The sequence below is a fragment of the Polyodon spathula genome, chromosome 2, assembly GCF_017654505.1.
Source record: "Polyodon spathula isolate WHYD16114869_AA chromosome 2, ASM1765450v1, whole genome shotgun sequence".
Classification (NCBI taxonomy): domain Eukaryota; kingdom Metazoa; phylum Chordata; class Actinopteri; order Acipenseriformes; family Polyodontidae; genus Polyodon; species Polyodon spathula.
The window spans coordinates 44,552,321-44,574,663 of record NC_054535.1 but is presented as its reverse complement, the minus strand read 5'-3'; the positions used below and the strand labels follow the sequence as shown (position 1 = coordinate 44,574,663).

General features: G+C 39.0%; 2 protein-coding genes across 3 annotated transcripts in view; one reads left to right on the top strand and one right to left on the bottom strand.

The window, feature by feature from the left end:
• The window catches only part of smarca5 (SWI/SNF related, matrix associated, actin dependent regulator of chromatin, subfamily a, member 5), a 15,798-nt gene extending 766 nt beyond the window's left edge, over positions 1 to 15,032 (top strand). The window contains exons 2-24 of one of the 2 annotated variants that reach the window (XM_041223015.1): positions 1,159 to 1,257; positions 4,070 to 4,236; positions 4,356 to 4,456; positions 5,077 to 5,177; positions 5,615 to 5,794; positions 6,231 to 6,386; positions 6,477 to 6,608; positions 6,860 to 6,928; positions 7,018 to 7,127; positions 7,220 to 7,446; positions 9,999 to 10,120; positions 10,215 to 10,367; positions 10,479 to 10,611; positions 10,891 to 11,039; positions 11,162 to 11,281; positions 11,381 to 11,491; positions 11,587 to 11,700; positions 11,968 to 12,090; positions 12,189 to 12,321; positions 12,561 to 12,679; positions 13,961 to 14,173; positions 14,498 to 14,608; positions 14,733 to 15,032. In XM_041223015.1, coding sequence (XP_041078949.1) covers positions 1,159 to 1,257; positions 4,070 to 4,236; positions 4,356 to 4,456; positions 5,077 to 5,177; positions 5,615 to 5,794; positions 6,231 to 6,386; positions 6,477 to 6,608; positions 6,860 to 6,928; positions 7,018 to 7,127; positions 7,220 to 7,446; positions 9,999 to 10,120; positions 10,215 to 10,367; positions 10,479 to 10,611; positions 10,891 to 11,039; positions 11,162 to 11,281; positions 11,381 to 11,491; positions 11,587 to 11,700; positions 11,968 to 12,090; positions 12,189 to 12,321; positions 12,561 to 12,679; positions 13,961 to 14,173; positions 14,498 to 14,608; positions 14,733 to 14,804 — 3,015 coding nt within the window. In that variant the 3' untranslated portion in view covers positions 14,805 to 15,032. Of the gene's footprint in view, positions 1 to 1,158; positions 1,335 to 4,069; positions 4,237 to 4,355; positions 4,457 to 5,076; positions 5,178 to 5,614; positions 5,795 to 6,230; positions 6,387 to 6,476; positions 6,609 to 6,859; positions 6,929 to 7,017; positions 7,128 to 7,219; positions 7,447 to 9,998; positions 10,121 to 10,214; positions 10,368 to 10,478; positions 10,612 to 10,890; positions 11,040 to 11,161; positions 11,282 to 11,380; positions 11,492 to 11,586; positions 11,701 to 11,967; positions 12,091 to 12,188; positions 12,322 to 12,560; positions 12,680 to 13,960; positions 14,174 to 14,497; positions 14,609 to 14,732 lie in introns of those variants that run through there. The other variant, XM_041223025.1, reaches the window with a different exon arrangement.
• Positions 15,033 to 15,133: 101 nt separating this feature from the next.
• Positions 15,134 to 22,343, bottom strand: part of LOC121297020 (FRAS1-related extracellular matrix protein 2-like) — a 63,912-nt gene continuing 56,702 nt past the window's right edge. Inside the window, exons 22-24 of the mRNA XM_041223036.1 lie at positions 18,884 to 19,071; positions 18,379 to 18,525; positions 15,134 to 18,271 (exon numbers count right to left, since the gene is read on the bottom strand). Coding sequence (XP_041078970.1) covers positions 17,720 to 18,271; positions 18,379 to 18,525; positions 18,884 to 19,071 — 887 coding nt within the window. The 3' untranslated portion in view covers positions 15,134 to 17,719. The remainder of the gene's footprint in view (positions 18,272 to 18,378; positions 18,526 to 18,883; positions 19,072 to 22,343) is intronic.

Sequence of the window (22,343 nt, the reverse complement as noted above, 5' to 3'; positions counted from 1 at the left end):
AGATTTGTTTTTACCTGAATGTCTTATGTGAAAAAGTGATCTAATTCAGTTACGTGTGTGATGTTTGGATATCATTACCTGTATAGTTCACATCCAGTTGATTTAAAGAATGCCCCTTATGAAAAGTTGGAAGCTGCTGTTTTATGTATGCCTCCCCTCACCTTTTAATCGGCCTAGTTTGTCTAGCTCCCGATCATTCGCAGCAACTAGGTTGTGAAATCGCTCGATAAATTAAATCTGAGTGGCTTGCTCCCTTCTTCCTGTTACCAAGGCGTACATTATTCTTGACCATTTTAAGTGGCATAGATTGGCAACGTATACAAAACAGTACAGTAAGTCATCCGATTCTTATGTTAAATGACATCATTCTTTATGTGGGTCTTTAGCATTGTGAAAATGAAACGACAAAAATACAAACCGCCCACTTGTTTTGATTCTTACTGCTCCAACAAGAACTTCGTTGCTGTTCTGAACGAAGCATCACTGTTTTGAATTGAGACTGCGTTTCATTTGACTACTAGGGAAATTTGTACGTACTACGCAAATGACCCTTTATTTGTATTTATTAAATTGCCCGTTGCTTTAAGAACGATAATCGTAAGGCCATTTTGAAAATACATTTCCTTTTTATTTATTTATTTTTTTTGCTGAATGGCAAGGTCAGTGTGAGTATGGGTATTCACCATCTTTTTCACTCTTATGTTGTACTGCACGTGTGTACCTGCAGTTAGTTTACATACATTATTAAAGGTCTTGCTCCTAGCATACATAACATATTCTGGATTAGCAACTTGCCACTCTAAATCATTAAATCTTATCTGCCCTTGCAGAAAGGCTGAAATTCGGGCATCTTTGGGCAAGTAAAGGTTTTGCTAAATGTAAACTGTCAATTAAAACAAGGATGGAGACTGTAGCCTTGCAGGTTGTAGTAATATTTAAAATTCTAGATTGAAATATGTTATTTGTTTTACCTTTGTAAACCATTCACCCCGATGAAAATAGGAATTATTACAGTAGGTCAAATAAATGCCTTGGTAATTGTTTAACAGTTTTTAATAAATAATTATACTCTAATCAATGGTGTAATGTGTTTTAGAATTTTGTTAGGAGTGATAACAATCAAACTATGACTTGATATTTAATGTGTTGTTTGATAAGGAGGAAGAAACCACTGCGCATGAAGAAGGTCAAGGAGACGCCTCGCCAACCAAACAAAAGGATGCTCCAGAATTCCTTCCAGCCTATGAAGAGAAAATGGTAAACTACAAATTTGGCAGTGCGGGTTCATTTCTTAGTGGATTTTAAACCCAACCAAGTGCACCTGAAAGGGAGAGGTTGGTTTCTTGACTGACTTTTTTTTTTTCTGCTCTTTGCTTATTTTTCTAGGTAGTTCAGAAGGTAGAGAGGACTTTATCCCCCTGCGGTTTTATTTATCTGTTTGGATGGCTCAAATTTTAAATTTGAAGCCAAGGGGTATTAAGTATTTCACTTCAAATGCCAAGATACAAATCCGTAGAAAATTCTTAAATTCAGCTTGGCTTGTTGTTTGTGAAGACCATGGTGACTTTCGTATTTGGCATCCAGGTCATACACGTCATCTTTGTGAGTGCATGAATTATAACCGTTTCCCACTGGTTTGGTCATGGTAATATGCTGTTTGGCAACTGTAGACTATATCATGACCCTACTACCTTGTCAACTCCCTTAAACCATACAAAATGTTTGTTTTAATTCATTATCTGTAAATTACTCCAACATATAAATGTATTACCAATGTAACTGACAACTGGATAGGACATTTTGTTAATTGAATTCCTCAAAAAATGTCTTTACCCTAGTGACTACATTGAGCCACTATTCAGTGAAAGTCTCTAAGTATGCAGGCAATGCTGGATTCTTTGGATATCACCATGTTGCACATTCAGTTCATCCAAAAAGCATGAAGCCAGTCAGCTTATACTTAATATGGGAAAGACACCCCAATACACAGAGCTGCACATAATGATCTACTGGTGTCTACCATCCTCAAGTAATGTTACAAAACTGAGAGTAAGCCTCTGCTTCAAGTATTATGTTGAAGTATACAATAAGTATACTTCTTGTACTGGTTTCTTGTTTCAAGTCCAGTATAAATACCAATGCCAAATTCAGGCTGTATTTATATGCACACTACTGGGGTGTGTAGTTAAGCTACTGTGTTTATTTAATCCACTTTGAAAACCATTTTGAGTAAATGCTTGGACTGGTAAGATGGGTGCATGCTTACGTCCTCAAAGCATTTCTGATGTAGTGTTTCTTCTTTGGGAACAAATGTAATTTGCCAAGTTGATGGATCCATGCTCAATGTACAAGGGATGGTGGGGACAGTAATGTTCCAAAAATTGAAAAGCATACATTTACATTCTAGCCAAAACACCAGGGGCCTATTGCACAAAAGTGGTTTAAAAAAAAAAAAAGCCAGGTTTAGTTTTAAGTTATATGGTTTGAGTTAATAGGATATAACTTAGCAGGTTAACTCTTGCATGAACAGACTGTTTATATTAATCTAGGTAACTCAACCCGGATTAATGTTTCTATCTATGCGCTTGGAACCAACTGTTTGAGTGTGTTGTCATGGTAATCTTTATTAGCGGCCATCTGAAAAATTGGAGAAGGAAAGGGAGATACTGTTTTTACTGCTTCTGAGCAACAAGTTTTAGTTTCAACGTATGATAATGTTGAATAACAAAAAAAAAAAAACACACAGCTCTGCCAATACAGCCAGGGTGGCATGGCAGCCTTGCTAACTGTAGCTGATGCTATTAACAAGTAACTATACAGTCATATCCCAAGTACACAAGCACAAATCCCCTGACCTTATCATATATTTATATCCTGCTGTATTTTGATTAGTAGAAAATTATGCACACTTGCCAACATTTGGAAACAGTTCAGCGGGACGCTCGACTCCAGGGGGGTCATACGCATCATACACATGGAAGGAGTCAAATGCAAAAAAACACTATCATATAAGACGTATTCCCCCTGCCCCCAACTCAACGCCACGACCATCGTGACAGTAAAAATACATAATGAAGCGTTCTCACCTTTGTATAAGTTAGTAATCAGCAGATGTGTGGTTTTCACTAACTCTACTATGCAGAATAAATATGCAGAATATATATATATATATATATATATATATATTTTTTCCAGTGCATTGGGTTGCGGGTCATTTGCTAAGAAATCGGGACTGTCCCATATATATAGGGGCTGTTGGCATGTATAAATATATATATAACTTGTAGTTCTAATATCCTAAAGAATATATAGACAGTACGATACAAGTCAAATTTATTAACAATGAAAAATGATAATGTAAAATCTAATATTTAGTATATATATATGTTTTTGCCTTATTTATATGGACAAAAACATTAATTATATTACCTGCAATAGCATAGGGACTTTGTTCCAGTGCATCGGGATGTCGGGAAATTTGCTAAGACTGGAAATCGGGACTGTCCATGACCATATAGGGGATACAAAAATGTTCCACAGGCATGTATAAATTATGCATGGTCATAACTTGGTAGGTTCTAAGGGAGGGTCCTAATCTGTCAGAATATACCATCCCTAAAGAAGCGGTATCGCTAGTACAGGGTGGAATCTGGATTATTAATCAGATCCTGCCGATCGCTGCACACCCTCTCCCCACGAAAAGCCCTTATAATTCTAGCACCAACATCTACCACTCTCGGTATGAAAGGTGACACTTATTTTTTTTTTCAGTTTTGTCGCGATTAATCTTTGTTAACCTGCTGTGAAGCATGTTAGTTTAATTGCAATAAATTACCATGGATTTAAGCCAGAGATATCTTGTTTTGTACAATGGACTAAGCCTGACTTTCACAATTAAACCTGGAGGTTATCAGGATAACTCTTTAAACCACTTTTGTGCAATAGGCCCCAGGAGAAACGCCTTCACAAAATGGATTCCTTTGCCTTTTTTAATCTTAGCTGTGGCTAAAGTTTGAATGACAGAATGGTTCTATCCTGCTTACAATTTTTTTCTTGTCCATCTGAACAGCTATCTGACAAATCAAACCGATTTGAGTACTTGCTGAAACAGACGGAAGTCTTTGCCCATTTCATTCAGCCTGCTGCTCAGAAAACCCCAACCTCACCTTTGAAAATGAAGCCTGGCCGTCCCCGTGTAAAGAAAGATGAGAAACAGAACCTTCTGTCTGCCGGAGAGTAAGTTAACCTGTATACAGCAGTGCTGCGCCACAGGGAGCATAAAATCTGAGGTTTAAGCAACGGAGTGTGGAAAGGCTGCTCTGTGGTGAAGACTTCATACATTTCTCTGTCTTCAGTAATCGTCACCGTCGAACTGAACAGGAAGAGGATGAGGAGCTGCTGACTGAGAACAGCAAAGCTACCAACGTCTGCACCCGCTTTGACGAGTCTCCCTCTTGTGAGTGCACCTTTTCATCTGTCAACACACTGGAAATACTGCTTTTCAGTGGTGCTTTTACTCGGTGGCTAGAAAGAATTCTCTACAGAACAGGAACCCAAAGTCAGCATAAGTCACATAATTAGAAGCTATTGAGATATGCATCCCTATTCAAAGGGGGAAATAAACAAACCAGTTCCCCCCTCCGTTGGGTAGGGCTGTAACGACGGGTACGTTTTGACCTTAGAAGGTTTGGAACACATTACCGGTGGAAGATTCGAACTTTCCATGGTACTAATTTGTATGATTTACTGGTGACGTGACCATAGCTACTAGTTTTGTATATGATTGAAAATTCCATTTTGCGGGTAATCCATATAAATGGAATAAAATGCACCTGTAGTTTAAAAATATTTTGTATTGAACAGTAATCATGTTTTTATAATACTGTTTCTGTTGAGAGGAGAAAAAAAGTGCTTGAATGCCACCTGACGAATTCCTGGCTAGCGAACGAACCTTTAAACACAGCGATACTATTGATTCAATTTATTGTTGCAACCTAATGCCCAATAAGAAAGCTCTTAATGTAGTTATGTTTGGATATTTGTGCATGTGTTTTTTAATTCACATTTCTTTAACAGATGTTAAATGTGGGACAATGAGAGATTACCAGATTCGTGGGTTGAACTGGCTGATTTCACTGTATGAGAATGGCATCAATGGGATCCTTGCAGATGAAATGGTATGTTTGTTGCAGCACAAAGCAATGTTTCAGAACAAATTTCAATTTAGCACTGTGGTTTTATTGACAAAAAATTAACTTTGAGACTGATTTGGTGATTTCTGATATAGTATTTCTTTGTAGTAAAGATGACTGGAATGTTACAGTAGTAGTGACTTACTTCTTGCATATAGATCGATTTGATTCTTCATTTATTTTGAAAATATATTATTGAACCAGACCAGCTATTGGAATACTGCATGTCATAAATCCATTATTTTATATATGGTTACATGCACAATGATGTGTGTGTGTTGGATCTTTTTGAGCTAAAGAAGTTTAAACACTGAAACAGTAACTTGTCACTGTTGGGTTTCCAATCTACTTTGAATTGCAGTAATTGCTTGCAAAAGTGTTTATTTAATCTATTTATATTGATCTGTTTGTTTTCTATACAGGGTCTGGGGAAAACCTTGCAAACCATTTCTCTGCTTGGGTACATGAAGCACTACAGAAACGTTCCAGGTCCGCACATGGTGTTGGTCCCTAAGTCTACTCTGTACAACTGGATGAATGAGTTTAAACGATGGGTACCATCCCTGCGGGCTATCTGCCTCATTGGAGACAAGGAGCAAAGAGTATGTATAGCCTTGTAGAGTTATGATGTAGCTCTCCTGTGCAGTTTTATGTTTATATAACCAGTGTGAATGTATGTTAATGAAAGTATTTCTTATATGGCTAGTTTTTGGGGTTTTTTTGTAGTAGAGGCAAACATTTATTTGATGTTGATGCCTGACATCATAACCTTCTTTATTAACAAAGACCAAGCGTTTCCTTTTCAAACTGACGTTTGCCCTACTTGTGTTTATTGAATGTAGAGCCCTTTTGTGGCCCATTCGCTTTTCTAAGCAGGTTATGTAAACCAGAGATAAGAGGTTCAGTTTAATGTTGAGTTAACAGTAAATAATTACCGAGAAATATTACAAGAAAATTGGAAAATTCTTGTAAAGACCTGGAATGTGCTCTTGATTACCTGTACAAAAAAAGTTTTTCCGTGCCCTCTTTGTTTTGCAGGCAGCTTTTGTTCGTGATGTGCTTCTTCCAGGGGAGTGGGATGTCTGTGTGACCTCCTATGAAATGCTGATCAAAGAGAAATCTGTGTTTAAGAAGTTTAACTGGAGATACCTTGTGATAGATGAGGCCCACAGGATCAAAAATGAAAAATCAAAGGTGTGTATCTCATATTTAACAGTTAAGTATACTGCAGTAAAGTGATTTTGATTGTGTACTGTCCTTATCTTCTGAACTTGTCATTTCCAGCTCTCTGAAATAGTACGAGAGTTCAAAACGACCAACAGGCTGCTGTTAACAGGAACGCCTCTTCAGAACAACTTGCATGAGCTTTGGGCTCTCTTGAACTTCCTCTTGCCTGACGTGTTCAACTCCTCAGAAGTACGTTTTCATACTGATAGTTTGTTCATGCTGTAATTGTATTTAGTGTTGTACAACATGGCCCATAGAAAGACATAGAAGTAGAAATAGACATCCTTAAATAGTTTTGGATTCTACATAATTGGTAACAGGTAGAGAGTGGTGTACAAATAGATGAACCACATATAAACACAGTATATCTTAACTTGAATGTGAGGTTTTACTCTGGTAGCTGTTCTATTACATTTTTTTTTTTTTTTTTCGCCCCCTAGGATTTTGATTCATGGTTTGATACCAACAATTGTCTTGGGGACCAGAAGCTTGTTGAGCGTTTGCATATTGTAAGTCTTCAGAAATCTTATCCTTATTTAAAGCTTCTTGTCTTCATTTTGCATTTTAAAAACACAAGTTTCCCCTCTTCCCACACAAGGTGTTGCGACCTTTTTTGCTCAGGAGAATTAAGGCCGAAGTAGAAAAGAGTTTGCTTCCCAAGAAAGAAGTGAAGATGTACGTGGGCCTCAGCAAAATGCAACGAGAATGGTAAGTGGCAAGAATTGGCACCTGCGAGAATTAAAATGCATTTGAATCTGCTTGTTTGCAAAAGTTTGTCTCACTACTATTGATTTGAACAGGTACACCAAGATTTTAATGAAGGATATTGACATTTTAAACTCTGCTGGGAAGATGGACAAAATGAGGCTGCTGAACGTTCTGATGCAGCTGCGAAAGTGCTGTAACCATCCGTACCTGTTTGATGGAGCCGAGCCCGGGCCCCCCTACACCACTGACATGCACTTGGTGGTCAACAGTGGGAAGATGGTGGTGCTGGACAAGCTGCTGCCCAAAGTGAAAGAGCAAGGTCAGTGTGTGCACAGTTTTATACTGTCTGTATCCTAGCTTTGCTTATACTTGTCCAGTTCTAGTGATTTTAAATTTGTATTACCCTTGCTTAATTGTAAATTAGTTATAATCTCTTTATATATAATATTAAAAAAAACAAAAGTGCTATTGATACTAGTGTTCCGTGGTATATTGATACCAACAGTATACCATAACAAAATCCCACACTACCTAGTATTGGGGTTAAACTTTTCAAACAAAACTAATTGTTTGCTTTTTAAAAACAATGTGAACTAAGCTTACTCATTTCCACTAAGCGGAAGTGACCATATTCTGGGAAAATTAAGTTACTGCAGCTGAAATGGTGAATGCCGGAGAAAGAAGCTTGCTGTGGGACTGTTTTGGATTTCAGCAATCTGGTTGAAGGCGGACAACCAAAATGTCAAGTGTTTTAAAAAAGGGGGGAAATGGCACCAATTTATTGAAACATCATTCAGATCGCCTCCCCTGATCTCTATGCTGAAGTTTACATTTCTTTTACTGTAGTTTCTTCAGTTCTTTTAGTTAAGTGAATCCCTGGTGCGTATTAGTTGTATGTAAATAAAAAAAGCACAGCAGAGAACAAATCAGGAATGCGCTAGAAGCTGCTCATAAGGGGGTTCATTGATGTTTGTTTCTCATCATTCGTGCATTTGCTGTAAGCTGCAAACATGTTCTTTACAGACATGTCATTAAAACTACCATGTGTCAAATGTCTATATTTGGAGTTTGTGGTAATCTATGTCTTTATGTAATGTGATAGCTGTGAAACTTTGTATGTATGAGTGGTAGAAAGACCAGGATGAATTCAGATTTCACTACAGAAAACAGGATCAATGTGATGCTTCACCGCAGAGGAAAGTACAGGACCTTTAGCAACTTTGAGTCACACTGCAAGTGTCTGCTAATGCAGCCAGCTACAGATTCAGCAAATAAATAAAAAGCACTTGGTTTGTTATAGTAGCTAGAGTGGTCTTGTCTGATTGACTTTCTTTACAAGATTAACAACCAAAACGAGCATGATGGTCCGACTGGCCTCCTCCTTGCTAGGTCTGTTATTTTAAGGTGCACTGAGACATGGTTTTGACAGACAGGTTCTGTTCTAATGGCACATAAGAGTAAGGCATCGCATTAGTATCCCGTTTTTGTTTTAGAAATGTGGCATTAAATACAATCTTCACTATTGAATTGCGTATTGGTGTTTTTAGTACATTTGTGTTCCCTAATATAATACATTACTGTTCGTTCAGAAAAAAAACACGTTTTACAACGTTAGTAAATGGATCAGACTAGTCTAGTTTAGCATTTATACTCTTTACTTGTTTTACTTTCTAAAAGCTTTGAACAGTATAGATTCATGGAGGTATTATGTTGTATGTGACTTTAAGAACATAATTGTTACAAGCAAGAGGTGGTCCATTTGGTCCATCTTGCTCATTTGGTTGTTCATTGATCCAAGCAAGAACCTCAAGTCATTTCTTGAGGTACCTGTGTAAATCTCCTTCCACAACAGTGCTTTGTTTTTTTTCAATCTTTGCTCACATTTTTGGAGCACTTCTTAAAAATAAATAAAATCTACCCGTGCATGTAAAACATTTGGCCTAGTTATAAAAAGTCTGCATCAAGGAAAATATTTCTGTGTTTTGAAGCGATTCCTCATAATTGGAGTATTTGAAGCTGGCTGAAATGCCAGAGTTCTTTATATGTAAAAAATAAAGAACTATTTGAACTTCTTACTAGTTTTAGTTTAATGATATAGTCAGTGGCAATGACCTTTTTGAATACACTGGAACTTTCATTATTAACTGTTGGCCTATTAAGCATTTTGTACTTGCAAAAACAGGAATTTGGCAGCTGTTTAGCATGTGATAAGATCCAAAGTATCATGATATCGACTATCAGGATACTGTGCATGGTATTGTGTCGAGGCTCCCTAAATAAAGTATTGCAGAATACTTTAGGGATATATATCTGTAGGATAAGGACTCCTGGAGCAAATGTTGTATTTCTTGCGTCCTGTATGTGCAGAGTGTCACAGGGGACATGTTAATAGTTACTTTAAACTTAGTCAACAGGATATGAAGACCTGAAACAACAATACAAAGATTTCAATACAAGAATACATATTTTTTTTATTTAATACCTACCAAGTTGCTCTTAAGACATGTACAGATAGCACTGCATTAGATGCTAGTGACATCATGCTTTAGGGAAGTGGGCAGATTCCCTGAAAACCATTGTCTTTTCTAGTGTTTCTATTAAGGCAAATATTCTGATGTAGGTTTAAATAATAACCTCTGGGAGTAATTGTTGCTGTAACGGCCAGATATTTAAGGCCCTTATCGAAGCCATTTCAGTTTAGTCACTAATGTGGTAAAAAAAAAAAAAAAAAAAAAAGGAGCTAATATTGAACCTTTCCATGAGATGCTAAGTGTATATGTACCTAATTAGCAATGTTATGAGAGGACACGATTTGTGTGTGTTTACTATGAAACAAGTGTAGTTTTCTTATAGTGCCCGTTCTTTTTCCAGGTTCTCGTGTGCTGATCTTTAGCCAGATGACCAGGGTGTTGGACATCTTGGAGGATTACTGTATGTGGAGAAACTATGGTTATTGCCGACTTGATGGCCAGACAGCACATGAGGAGAGACAGGTAAGCTTAAAGTAAATTGTGCCTCAGTAAATAGCTTAAATGCTTTTCAAAGTAACAGTCTTTTTTTTTTTTTTTTTTTTAATTTCTTTTAAAGAATTCCATCAATGCTTTCAACGCTCCAAACAGCTCCAAGTTTCTCTTCATGTTGAGTACTCGTGCTGGTGGTCTTGGAATCAACCTCGCCACTGCAGATGTTGTCATAATCTATGATTCTGACTGGAATCCCCAAGTAGACCTTCAAGCTATGGTAAGATAGCAACAGTAATGAAGGTAGAATAATACTTTCTGTACAGTTCAAGTCTTTTGTGTAGAAAGTTTGTATTAAATCTGCTTTGCATTTTGTGTTTTTCGCCCTTAGGATCGAGCCCACAGAATTGGTCAAAAAAAGCAAGTCAGAGTTTTCCGGTTCATCACAGATAACACTGTAGAGGAGAGAATTGTAGAACGGGCTGAAATGAAACTCAGGCTGGATTCCATTGTCATTCAGCAAGGTAAACCTGAACTTCAGTGCAGTAATGCTCAAGACTACATCTGGAATGTTTAACTTTGTGATTATGTTTAAGCTGACCACAGACCTCAATGGTGTTCTTTCTATCTTTAAACATTTGATACTGTTAAGTCACACTGGAGGGTGCTGAACACTGAATTTTGCAGTACCCAATTCCCTGCTTGAGCCTTTTTGTTTAAATGCCACATTACCCCAAAGGAACTTTCAGTAGCTTTTGCTTGTACTGTTGAACTTTTTATTTATTGTTTTCCCCTCTTCATAGGAAGATTAGTGGACCAGAACTTGAACAAACTTGGGAAAGATGAAATGTTGTCAATTATTCGGCACGGTGCTACCCATGTGTTTGCATCAAAGGATAGTGAGATCACAGACGAGGATGTTGATGCCGTTCTGGAAAGAGGAGAAAAGAAGGTATATAAAGGAACAATCCAGAGTTGGGTTTTGGTTAGGAAGTACAAAATAGTTTTTGTTTGGATTGAGTCTTATGCAACCCCTGAAAAGGAGAGTGTTCACTTTTTTTACCTTCCTTTCAGACTGCAGAGTTGAAAGAGAAGATGTTGAAGATGGGTGAAAGTTCTCTGAGGAACTTTACCATGGAGACGGATAACAGTGTGTACAATTTTGAAGGAGAAGACTACAGGGAGAAAAAGAAGGTAATTGGAGTGTTTGAGATGGCATTCATCCCATCCGTGCATTGTTTTCTGCACGTGTGTTAAGTAATAATCGAAAGTTATCCCATTTTCTTGCCACAGATGGCCCTTACAGAGTGGATTGAGCCGCCCAAACGAGAACGAAAAGCAAACTATGCTGTTGATGCTTACTTCAGGGAGGCCCTGCGTGTCAGTGAGCCTAAAGTACCCAAGGTAGGGTTAAGTGTCATCCCAAATGCACAACCCGTGGTGATACACATTGTGAATGCACTTTGAATGTTTTGAATTTTATTTTTCCTCCTTTTAAGGCTCCACGTCCTCCTAAGCAACCCAATGTCCAAGACTTTCAGTTCTTCCCACCTCGCTTGTTTGAGCTGTTGGAAAAAGAGATCCTATATTACAGAAAAACTATTGGCTATAAGGTATGTTGCTGTCCATAATATAATGCAGTGTGAAATAACGTGGGGCCTTCAGTGCACACATTACTGGGCCCTCAAAAGCTTCAGAAATAAGCAGAAAGAAACAATTAAATTGCACATTTATGGAATTCCTGAGACTTTTTTTTTTGGGGGGGGGGGGGGGGGGGGGGGGGTGTAATTGTGAATTGTATGCGGTTTCTTAAGGAATAACAATACTTCATGTGTTGCAGCATACCAAGTAAAAGTTTTTGTTTTTAATTCTTTTGGCAGGTTCCTAGAAATCCTGAAGTGCCCAATGCAGCACAGGCGCAAAAAGAGGAACAGAGTAAGATTGACGAAGCAGAGTCTCTCAATGAAGAAGAATTGGACGAAAAAGAGAAACTGCTCACCCAGGTAAAACTGCAAATCCTAAACCTTCACCAAATGTTTTAGGAATGTTAGCATATTGCGTCCCCCCACCCCCCCCCCTTCACAACTGTTCTCTGTTGCAGGGTTTCACTATTTGGAACAAAAGGGATTTTAACCAGTTCATCAAGGCTAATGAGAAATGGGGACGGGATGATATTGAGAATATTGCACGGGAAGTAGAAGGCAAATCTCCAGAGGAAGTGATGGAGTACTCTGGTAAGTGTCTGTCTCCGTCTCTGTGGTATTGCAATTGCATCCAGACACAAACTTAAGACATTATGACCAACCATCTGGTTTGAAACGAACAGTTTCTGCTAATATTCCATATTGTTACTGGTGGAATTGTATTTATTTTTTTCTTCCCTGAAGCCCAGTTAACAGCACAGGTATGTGTTGTTTGCTTGTGAACCCTTGCTCCTATAATCAATTTTTCAAATCTAAATCTACTCCCTTAGCTGTTTTCTGGGAGAGGTGCAATGAGTTACAGGACATTGAGAAGATCATGGCACAAATTGAAAGGGGTGAAGCCAGGATTCAAAGGAGGATCAGCATAAAAAAAGCACTTGATTCAAAGGTAAGTTGTCCTGCTGTACTGGTGCCCAGAGACCAGCTGCTATGAGACTTTTGGAAGTGCTTGTTATAGCAGGACAATGCTTGGTGCTGATAGGTTGAAACAGTAAGTACCCGCCCTCACATTGCAATGCTTAGTGCTAATTGGTTGAAACACGAAATGCCAGCCCTCACACAGCCAATTCATGGTAATATTACAGGCAGTACAGATAAACCATACACTGCTCGTACGTTAACAAGAGTACAGTTGCTTTTCGGCTGCACAGACAGCACTGTCCCTTCCTGCATCGTTAGGCACCAAAATAAATATACATGAAAACTGAGGCGACGAGTGTATGAAATTTACCTACCAGACCAATGGAGTCTGACATACTGAAATACCGAAATCTTAGATATCATGAGCTACATTGGTAAATAGTCGCTCTTTTATCTCAATCGGCATTTTTCAAACTTTTACTCATTCCGGGACATAACATACGTAAATGTTTATTAAATGAATGAGTTTGATTATTAGTAAGTACACATGTTACGACATGAAAGTAGAAACAGAAATATCAGCAAAGAACTAAATTGCACGTTTTTAATAAATTGTAGCCACTAAAGTTAAATCAGTGGTTTTTTTTTTTGGGGTGGTGGTGAAGTGTCAATACTTTAGTATTTTTACTACTGCTTAATCCAAGATAAATGTAATATTTTGTTGGGAATTGAACACAACATTATTTAGTGGTTTGATGCTCTTATACTCTCTTCCTTCAGATTTTTGCAAGTAATAAATAACTATATGCCTATTTTAAGTATTTCATCTCCTGACCGTCTACATTCACTTAACAAGGTTTGTTCTTACTGTTGGCTAATGTTAGCCCCGGTGCAGACCTTGGGTCACACCAATATGATTGTGTAGGTTTGTTTATAATATGTAAAGTTTGTTTATAAATATGGCCAATCCTCTGAAATACTTCCATTTTTATTTTAAAGCAAACCAATTCCAAACACAACAAGGTATAATACATAATTGAACGAAAAAGGTGGCTGGGCAAAATAGCACGTGCTCCATGTTGTTAGGCGCCTATGCTGCTGCCCCAAGTTGAATCGCTCTTGTGTAGAATATGATATAAATGATGCTTGTATGTGAATTGGTGAGGTTATAGAACTAATTGTGTGAGAACTATGACCCTTTTTAATTTATATTTTTATACAAATATGGCTTAATTATTATTATTTTTTTTTTTGCTGTAGTCCACAATATAGTACTATTGTTCCACTGATCTTTTTCTCCCAATGTCAGATTGGGCGTTACAAGGCTCCCTTCCACCAGCTGAGAATATCCTATGGCACAAACAAAGGAAAGAATTACACAGAGGAGGAAGACCGTTTCTTGATCTGCATGCTGCACAAGCTGGGCTTTGATAAGGAAAGTGTTTATGACGAGCTGAGGCAGTGCATTCGTAACTCTCCCCAGTTCAGATTTGACTGGTTCCTCAAATCCAGGACAGCTATGGTAAGACCAGGGTCTGTCGTGTAAGATCGTTAATCCTCTGCATCTATACAACCACCAGCTGCTTGAATTTTCAACAGGGCAAGAATAAAGATAACTACCAAATCAAATACGCTACAGCAGTTTCTGGCATGAGCTGCCCCTGCACAGGTTATCACTAACACAGAGGGGGATAATAGGCATGCTTTTTGTTTTGCTTTTCTGTTCTATAAATGGTGTACTTTTTAGAATGGATTACTTTTTAAGCATGCAGTTTATTATAGTTAACATAGACAACATAAACCATGTCAAGGCTGTTCTGAAACTGCTCCCCCCCCTCCCCCATAGGAGCTGCAAAGACGCTGCAACACCTTAATCACTTTGATTGAGAGGGAGAACATGGAGCTAGAGGAGAAAGAGAAAGCAGAGAAGAAAAAAAGAGGACCACGACCTTCCTCTGTAAGTTTTTTTCTCAATTATCCTTGTTTCAGTCTAAACAGTACCTGCCTTACAGCAGTGAGTACCAATATTATGGGGTAACTTTCCCGACCTGAAGCAATTTTTGTGCTTGCCCACCAATCAGATCCAAAAACGCAAGGCAGATGGGACCCCAGATGGCCGTGGAAGAAGAAAGAAATTTAAAGCTGTGAACTGAACACTCTTTACATTCCATTTTAAATTTGTGTAGTTTTTATTTTACGGGTCGTTATTAAATGTACTGTATGAACTCTAGCAATTAAGTTTACTACGTGTTCTTGTGTACTGTACTAGGAATGTAGTACTTAATATAGGTATGATTTCTAGTAATTTACAAATGCAACAGCTGTGCTGAACTTTTTGTTTTTTACCATTAACACGAGGTAATAAAATAGTTTTGTTTTAAGTCTTTTGGTTTTATTTTCTTGTGTGGTGTAAGCCAATGTACATTTTTAAGCCTTCTAAGAAATCAGAAAGGTGTAATTGAAAATATGAAGGCTGTTCAAAGAAATTGCTATTTAGTCATTAGAACTTTCTCTCATTGGTTTGCCTAAGACGGGCACACATGTTGTACATAAAATGAACCATAAAGGTATTTGCAGGATATATTTGTACATATTATCTTGTCCTTTTAATCATCCATGTAAAATTACCACAATAGTATTAGTTTGAGTTGCTCAAAGCATTCGCTGAACAGTTTGGTAACTACATTAAGCTTTTCCAAAAATACTTTTATGTTCCATGAGTAAGCAATTCATGAAAGAGAAATAAACAAGCTGTTAATGTGCAATAGATCATTACAAGAGGTAAGTTACTGACATTTGACAATGTATTAGCCTGGAAGAATGGCTGGATGAGGAGACTGCATTGCAGTAGGGTTTTCTGCACCATTGTCACCCAACCCCCCCTCCCCCTCCCCCTTCCCCAGATCCAGTCTTATGTGACATAGAAGTGAGGTGCTCCAATGTAGGGTGGTAAGTTTTGCTGGCTCCTCAGAGGGCAACGATGGAGGTGACAAAACAAGACTTTCCAGGTTAAGTAGAAGTACGGGAGAAACAATGATAAGTTGAATCGGGTAAAATAAATTCACTGTTTCGATTCAACACGTTGTTTATGCAAAAAAGAAAGGCATGTGAACTGGGAACAGAGTTAAGTTATTGATAGTTTCTCCAACCCTAAAACAGATAAAGCATGGACCTAAACAGAATTGCCAGCAATTGCTTTGAAGTACATACATGGGCAGTAAGCTTGTTTGAACAGTGGTTAAAGCCAAGAATGAAATGCAACAGCAGAGTTGAAAAACATCCATGTAAATGGAGATTTGCAAAGCGATGATGAAATTGCTGTTGCTGTACCTGTCCAGGTGATATGTGAAATACAAATTAGAAGCAGGGAGGGGTGTTCATGTGGAAATGTATTATGGGATAAAATTATAGAAGGACTGACTAGTACAGAGTCTTTCTAAGGTAGGCATTGAAAAGAAGAAATTTAGTTCTTGCTGTTTTAAATGAGGAATGAAAAGCATCTCAAAAAGCCATAGCTATGGCAAGAACATTTTGACTGGCAATTGGTTAAGCCAATACACCTGTTCTTTAACAAACCAGGTAGGTATAAAAGGACAGGTTTCAAAGACAATAGCTCTCTGTGAAGGTAAGGACCTGTGTATATCTTGAATACGGTGTACGTTGCAACAAAGTATATTTAATCTGATTTGTAATATAGTAATACATTTGAAGTCAATAAGCCAGATTAGTGGTCTGACTGAAGTTTGGGATCCTGTTTAATTTAGTTTGCACTCTGAAACAAGCTTGGATTTACTTTTATGTTGTATTTTTTAAGAATCCATGTTCCCACTTAAAGGAACAAAGTGCAACCAATAAACAGCCAACATGTACTGTCCTGCTTAAACCCACCCTTTGTTGTCAAGAGCTCTTTATCCACCAAAGAGTATTAGCAACCCAGAAGTATTCAAAGTCATACTGTAAATAAAGCTTTGTCACAGTTTGTAATTCTCTAGACTTTTTTCACATTATCGTATAATTGTATTGCTTTTAGTAAACAATATGTGATGTCACAGAAATGTTAAGTTTAAACTGTTTTAAACCTTGAGTAACACCAGTTGTACCTTTGTGTACATTATTGTTTTTTCCCTTAGTTTTAAAAGAAATGCTAATGGATGTATAAAAAGTGTTTTATTTGTATAGATGCACAGATGAGGTACTTTTAGATATCTGAGATGATCAGTCAAGTTGTTGCTTACTATACAGACACAAACAGGTTTTTAAAAACTGAAACAACTACATAACCTACACAGTTATACTAAAACTTTGTATTTGTAAGGGATGTTAGTTACAGCTTAAAATAAATTTGTTGCAAGCATTATGAATACCCTGCTGTGCTGTAGATAGAAGATTCCTGCAACGGGGTAATAAAACTTCAGAAATTGTCTACAGTGGTGACTTTACTGTAAGGTTGCAGAGGTGAACTTAAAAGGTTAAGTAAAGTTTTGTTTTTTATATTTCTGGGGGGTTACAACTTGTACCTTGCAACATAAGCCCTATTCCATGTAATTTTGTACCAAAAAAAAATACAAATGTTGCAGCTAGTGTATGTGTTAAGGGAAAAGCAACATTACAATGGGAAACGGTAAGTTTATAAAGCCTGGAACTGTAACTCAAAGAAGCACTTAGTGCAGCTCACCTTTTTGCTAATTACAGAAGACCTCAGCCCATTCGAGCATCCGGCATTTAGCACAGGGAAAGGCAGAAAACTTGTTTACATTAAGAAAGCTCAGTGCTGTTGTGTTCTGGCTTACTGAAATGCATTAATTCAAAGAATTGGCAGAAACCCAGTGCACACAATATATTTAACAAACCCTCCCTTTTTAACAACGATATAGAGTATCTTGGGTCCTAGCTCGTGCAAAAAAAAAAAAAAAAAAAAAAAAAATACTTTTTTGTGATCTTAAACTCGTGTTTGTTCATTTAATGACAACAGGTGCTACCCATAAAAACAAGGCACAGAGTCATTTTTGTAGTTCCGAAAAGTCCTGCACAACGAGATGCAATTTAAAAAAATATATATATGTTGAAGTTAGACCTCAGAACTGTCACTGCTGTGCCATGTGCTCATGGTCTCTCTGCTGTTCCTGCCTTGGTAACCCGAGGAGGAGGAAGAGGGTGATTTCTTCTCGTCTGACGAGCGATGCCCCCTGCGTCGCAGCAGGAGAATGATGATGATGATAGCACAGATCAGGAGCAACAGTCCAGCCACTCCACCCGCCATGGGCATGATGTCCAGCTCGGAGAACTTTTTGCCAGAGCTTTCCAGAAGGGGGTGCTGGTAGAGCTCCTCGCTAGGGCGGAAGTCTCGCTGGCTGACTATGATTTTGTTGGCGCGGTCCAGGGCAACGTGCTGGATGTTGGTGCCCCTGTTGTTCTCCACGCCGATGTCCTGGACGACCTTGGGGTCCTGAGCTGCTCTCCGGCTGCGTCCTTCATAAGGTGCCACAGCACTGGACCCGATGCCTGCAGCGGACACACCGTGGTGATACTCTATGCTTCTCTTGCCGATGCCTTTGTTGGCGTTCTCCCTCGATCGGACAGTGTAGATCATATGGATGTACCATTCGCGGCCAGCAGCAACCTGAAAAACAAATAAAAGGATGCTTTGGAAAGTGTAACTAGAGGTGCAACACTTTCATCTGTATGTATAGCGTACAAAAAGTCTTGACTTATCCGAAAATCCCTTACCTGGAATAGTGGAGCCGAGGACACGCTGAAACCATCAGAGCCGGGCTGCCTTACAAGAGGAAGGGCATCTGGGCTGTCAATGGCTAACTTGGCATCAAACAGGACATTTCCAAATAGCCTGGCCTCTGTCTCGGGCTGAGCTTTGTCCTAGAAAAGAATACAAAACCACAATGAAGAAAAGAGGTACAGCTTCACAGCTTTTTTAAATTTTCTTTGTATTCCTTATGATCACTGGAAGAGTATAACTTCCTGGCTATTCAGCTGTGACTACAGCTCTGCAGGAATTATTGTCATGATCAGGGAGGCAGACTGAATTACTTATCTTCCCCCAGAGGGCAGGATTGAGATACAAACACGATGGAAGAAGCAACACACTGACATGAGGGCCTTTTGACCCGTTAGAATTAAATCGATAAATTCTTTAGAACCTGCAAGTGGGTCAAAATAAATACTTAGAATAGAATGGAGCAAAGATAAAAAGGTTAAGTTGTAAGTGTGTACATACCAAAACCTTGAATCTATACAGGATTGATGGTGCGTCAGCAAGGCAGCCATATTCCCTGTTTGTTGGGTCGTACTTGGGGACGTAACCATCAGCTCCTGTGCACAGGAACACCTTCTCGATGTTGCAGATGAACGACTCGCCCAGATTCTGCACAGGATCCACCATGACACGGCCATAAATGGTAGAACCTGAGAAACATTAGATTTAAAATAAGATGGAACTTATTTTATTTCTCATTTTTCCTGTTTAGCATCATACAAGATGTTTTATATTATGATGTCATTGTTAAAATACTGCTTTTTGCTGATAAAGTATTTTCTCTTTTGTGTTTTTTCAGATACTACATGCAGGCCCGTGGTGCACAAAAGCAGCTGCTGGGCTTGGCAGCACTGAACAAGACCAAGATACTCGCTTTGGTTGTTGTTGCTTGTAATTTCAACCACAGCATCTTGATGCCGTTTTGGTGACAGCTTTTTAGCATCACCATTGCAAAGGTCCAGTCTAACAAGCAGGCTTCCTTCAGTCTCGTGTGGGTACCTGCTGGGCATCTCTGTACATTGCCAGCTGCGGTGACTGTGAACCAAAATAGTACTGAACCGAGACCGGGATAACTGCACTGGTACCAGTACCAACCCGGTCCTAAAGTCACCGAACTGGTGCTTAAGTCCAGGTACTGACCTGGGCCAAGGTCACCGGTCCAGTACCAAAACTGGTTCCGCTTGGGTTTTGATCTGCCCAGTCAATATCTATAAGCAGATTGGGTCAGCAAATGTACTAACTTTATACTGTACTCTGCATTACTTGCTCCTTGCATCATACCCTGGTTCTATCCCTATAAGACATGCAAGACCAGTCTGCCTATTGAGGACAAGCTTGGCAGGTGCTGTTCCTGCCTGGGGCCAGAGCATGCCAAGGAGGCACTGGCTAATCGCAGCTTCTCTCAGTTTTGTGTCCCTTTCTGCAAGCTCAGGCTTGAGAAGCGGCTATCCCCGTCAAGGCTATCTTCCCAATCGCCCTCTCAGAGAGGTGGCTGCATCCTCACCCCATGGCTCTGGGCCAAGGGAGAGCGGACAACACACCCGGGAAAGTAGCCCAGGCAGGAAACTTGCAGTCTTCCTCATCTTCGAGCTCTGCCTCTCCTTCCCTTTCCCCGCGGAAGAGGAAGAAGGGTCACCATTTCCGGCGATCGGCAGACTTGGAGCAGATGGAAAAAAATCTTGGCAGCTGTTATCCACCAAGGAACCACTGTCACAAAATCACTGTGGGAATGTTCAGTGCCACCTGCCCCGCCTGTCCCCTTGGGGACCTGGCCTACAGTAAGGGAAACAAGGCAATCGCTTTTCGACAGTGAACCTATTGCCTCTCCCATATCCCCCCAGTTCACCCGGATTTTCTCTTTGAAATCTAATCTTCCTGTGTCCTGGCAACAGCTCCTGCTGTTTCCCAGTAGATGCATACCCTATATAGTAGGGGTGGGCAATTCCGGTCCTGGAGGGCCGGTATCCATCTTGCCTTTTGTTTCAACTTTGCCCTAAATTACTTAATTGGACCAATTATTACCAATTATTAGTCTAATTAAGTAATTTAGAGCAAAGTTGAAACAAAAGCCAGGAGGGACGCCGGCCCTCCAGGACCGGAATTGTCCACTCCTGCTATATAGGGTGCATGATGCGGAAAAGCTGGGCCTGGCCCATTTTCTGCCAGTTGAGGCATCTATTGCCACCTTGGTCCAGGCGCCTAATTTAATGTTCCTAGCCAAGGACGCTACCTGCCCTAACAAGCAGTGTCGGGTTTCTGAGGTGATCCTCAAAACAGCCTATTCAGCCTGTGCGTTCACCCCCCGTGAGGGAACTACAATAGCATCCTTGTAAAGCTAAGGTTTACAATTTTAGAAAAGCAAACTATGAAGGTATGAAACAGAGACTAACAGAAGTAGACTGAAGTAAAATAGAGAACACCACAGAAGAAGGATGGTTGTTCTTCAAAAATGTAGTACTAGAGGCGCAAAACAATTACATCCCTAAAGTAGACAAATCTAAATGTAAAACTAAATTGCCAAAATGGTTTAATAGATCAATTAAAAAAAATATTCATCGGAAAAAGGCACTTTATAGAGCATTAAAAAAGGACCAAAAAGAAAGTACGCAGAAAGAGTACACGGAACTGCAAACGCAAGTCAAAAAGGAAGTTAGAAAGGCCAAGAGGGAAATAGAAATGAACATTGCTAAGGGAGCTAAAACCAATTCCAGAATGTTTTTCCAATATTACAACAGCAAGAGAACATTCAAAGAGGAGATTAAATGTTTAAGAGATACAAATGGCAAAATCGTAGAGGAAGAAAAAAAAATAGCAAATATATTAAATGATTACTTTTCACAAGTTTTTACAAAGGAAGATACTGACAACATGCCCCACATGTCATCCAGTTCCTATCTAGTTTTAAATAACTTTAGCATAACTGAGGCAGAAGTGTTAAAGGGACTAGGAGCTCTTAAAATAAACAAATCCCCTGGGCCGGATGAGATCCTCCCAGTAGTACTCAAAGAAATGAAAGAAGTAATTTACAAACCGCTAACCAAGATCATGCAGCAGTCTCTTGACACAGGGGTGGTACCCACAGACTGGAAAATTGCAAACGTAATACCGATCCACAAAAAGGGAAACAAAACTGAACCAGGTAACTACAGACCAGTAAGCCTGACTTCTATTATATGCAAACTTATGGAAACTATAATAAGATCCAAAATGGAAAATTACCTATATGGTAACAGGGTCCTGGGAGACAGTCAACATGGTTTTAGGAAAGGGAGATTGTGTCTAACTAACTTGCTTGATTTTTTTGAGGATGCAACATCGATAATGGATAATTGCAAAGCATATGACATGGTTTGTTTAGATTTCCAGAAAGCTTTTGACAAAGTCCCGCACAAAAGATTAATTCTCAAACTGAACGCAGTTGGGATTCAAGGAAACACATGTACATGGATTAGGGAGTGGTTAACATGTAGAAAACAGAAAGTACTGATTAGAGGAAAAACCTCAGAATGGAGTGTGGTAACCAGTGGTGTACCACAGGGATCAGTATTAGGTCCTCTGCTATTCCTAATCTACATTAATGATTTAGATTCTGGTATAGTAAGCAAACTTGTTAAATTTGCAGACGACACAAAAGTAGGAGGAGTGGCAAACACTGTTGCAGCAGCAAAGGTCATTCAAAATGATCTAGACAAGATTCAGAACTGGGCAGACACATGGCAAATGACATTTAATAGAGAAAAGTGTAAGGTACTGCATGCAGGAAATAAAAATGTACATTATAAATATCATATGGGAGATACTGAAATTGGAGAAGGAATCTATGAAAAAGACCTAGGAGTTTTTGTTGACTCAGAAATGTCTTCATCTAGACAATGTGGGGAAGCTATAAAAAAGGCTAACAAGATGCTCGGATACATTGTGA